The sequence below is a fragment of the Chinchilla lanigera genome, unplaced genomic scaffold (assembly GCF_000276665.1).
Source record: "Chinchilla lanigera isolate Chin_1 unplaced genomic scaffold, ChiLan1.0 scaffold00070, whole genome shotgun sequence".
NCBI classification, from domain to species: domain Eukaryota; kingdom Metazoa; phylum Chordata; class Mammalia; order Rodentia; family Chinchillidae; genus Chinchilla; species Chinchilla lanigera.
This window is the reverse complement of record NW_004955471.1, coordinates 10,315,585-10,317,324: the sequence shown is the minus strand read 5'-3', so window position 1 is coordinate 10,317,324 and position 1,740 is coordinate 10,315,585. Positions and strand designations below refer to the sequence as shown.

At 54.9% G+C, this 1,740-nt stretch overlaps 1 protein-coding gene across 1 annotated transcript; it reads left to right on the top strand.

Moving 5' to 3' along the window:
* LOC106150306 (translation initiation factor IF-2-like) lies at nucleotides 1–1,515 on the top strand (the record flags this gene model as incomplete). Its single annotated transcript, XM_013522867.1, is given in 1 exon segment — nucleotides 1–1,515. A coding segment is annotated over 1 exon segment (403 nt), but the record flags the coding sequence as incomplete, so codon positions are not given.
* Between the last annotated feature and the right edge of the window lie 225 nt (nucleotides 1,516–1,740).

Genomic DNA, 1,740 nt, shown 5'->3' with positions numbered 1-1,740 from the left:
GCCCCGCCGGCTGCGCCCAACAGGTGCCGGCGCGGACCGAACGGGTGCTGCGAGGCGCCCGCAGACAGGCCCACCGGCACGGCCCCAGGAATGCAGCCGGGACGCCCCTGGTTTCCTTTCGCAGGGCGCCCCGACCCTAAATAGGGGCGGGAGTCAGGGGAGGGGCCGCAGAAGCGAAAGGCCGGAGAGGCCGCTGGCCCTGCCCCTCCTCCTCCTGCGCTGCGGACGGGCCTCCATATTAACTTCCCAGGGGACCCCCGCCCCAGAGGACAGCGCGGGTACCCAGGGCTGGCGCTTTCAGTGTAAGGAAGGGAAACTGAATTCTAAGATTTCCTCCAGTTTGCAGCTGTCTGCAACGAGGTGGAGGAAGAAAACCAGTGACCAGCGACGACCAGCGCAGTGACGGTGCTTGCACAAACACCGTCCTGTGTGTCCTGCGACTCTCGGGAGAGCTGTGCTGAAAGCCCCCCTCCGAGGCCCTGCTGTGACCCCTCCGTACTAGCTGGGCAGCACGCCTTCCTGTCGGGCTCTCGTGGGCGTTCTGTCTGTGGACACGCGCAGTAGTCAAGGGGTTGGCATTCCCTCCTTGGCTTTTCTAGACGTGGACTCCAGCAAAACAGCCTGGCAGCCCAGAGCTCCGGGTAGCACAGTCACCTTTCTACCAGAAAGGTCAAGGAGACGCCCCAATCCACGTGCAACCGGTGCCCAGACCGCTTCTGGGCTTCATGCAGCGAAGACCCGGCGTTCTTGGAGGATGTCTGACATCCTCCAAGTGACGAAGTCCTATCAGCAGGGCCTGTCCTCGTTCCACGGGTGGGACAGGAGTCAAAAAGCTAAACTTTAGAAATGGAAGGCTTTAGGGTAATAAAAAACGTCAAAATAAAATATATCAAGCAATTGCCCTCACGCAAGAATCTGAAGTATCGCCAACGTTTTGTTAAACAAGTCCGTGCGGAGTGCTGAACCGCACAGATGCTTGACCTTGTGCAGGGAACCTAGATAGCAGAGTTCCCAAAGCCAGGGCGTGGCTCGAGCAGGGATTACACCCGAGGCAAACCAAGGCTGGCCCTTCCTGCGCCCTGCTGGACGCGCCAAGCCCTCTTTCCTAACAGATGGGCCACCCACCCAGGCCCGTTTAGCTGGAATAGCTGAGTCTTCTGGTTTCCCTCTTAATATTTAGGGGCTGGAAGTCTGTCGCAGTCGAGCAGTGTGTGCGCAGCTCCAGCGGGCGAAGAGCTCCAAGTTCAACCTTCAGCATCAAAGAATGGAAATAAGAGATAAATTCTACCGGACTCACCCGCTTTGAAATCTTTACCAGTGGGGCCCGTCTGTTTATTCTTTTCTTGCTACCACTTCTGTTTTCAGAGCTCTGGATGTAAAAGCCCAGTAAGGCCCGGTCTTTGACTGTAAGGAGGTTACAGTTCAGTGAACACAGACTGTGTTATTTTATTCACGTGAGTGTCTCCAGGACATCGGCGAGAATCCATCTTTGTACAATAAATGCATTTCAAAGTATGATCATCATTCTTCAGTTTTTAAAAACTTTTGTAGGTTGAGTTCTGTAACGAGCGTTTTTCTCCAGGAGAACGTTGCATACCCATTTGGTGGAGGCTTCTGACCACCCACCCAGGGATTGTTTGTATGTGCGCAGGTTTAGTCCATTTACTCTCAGGAGACTATAGGGCCGATGACCACACTTTATTTTGTATCATTTCACTTTGGGTGGAACAGCGTTGGAAC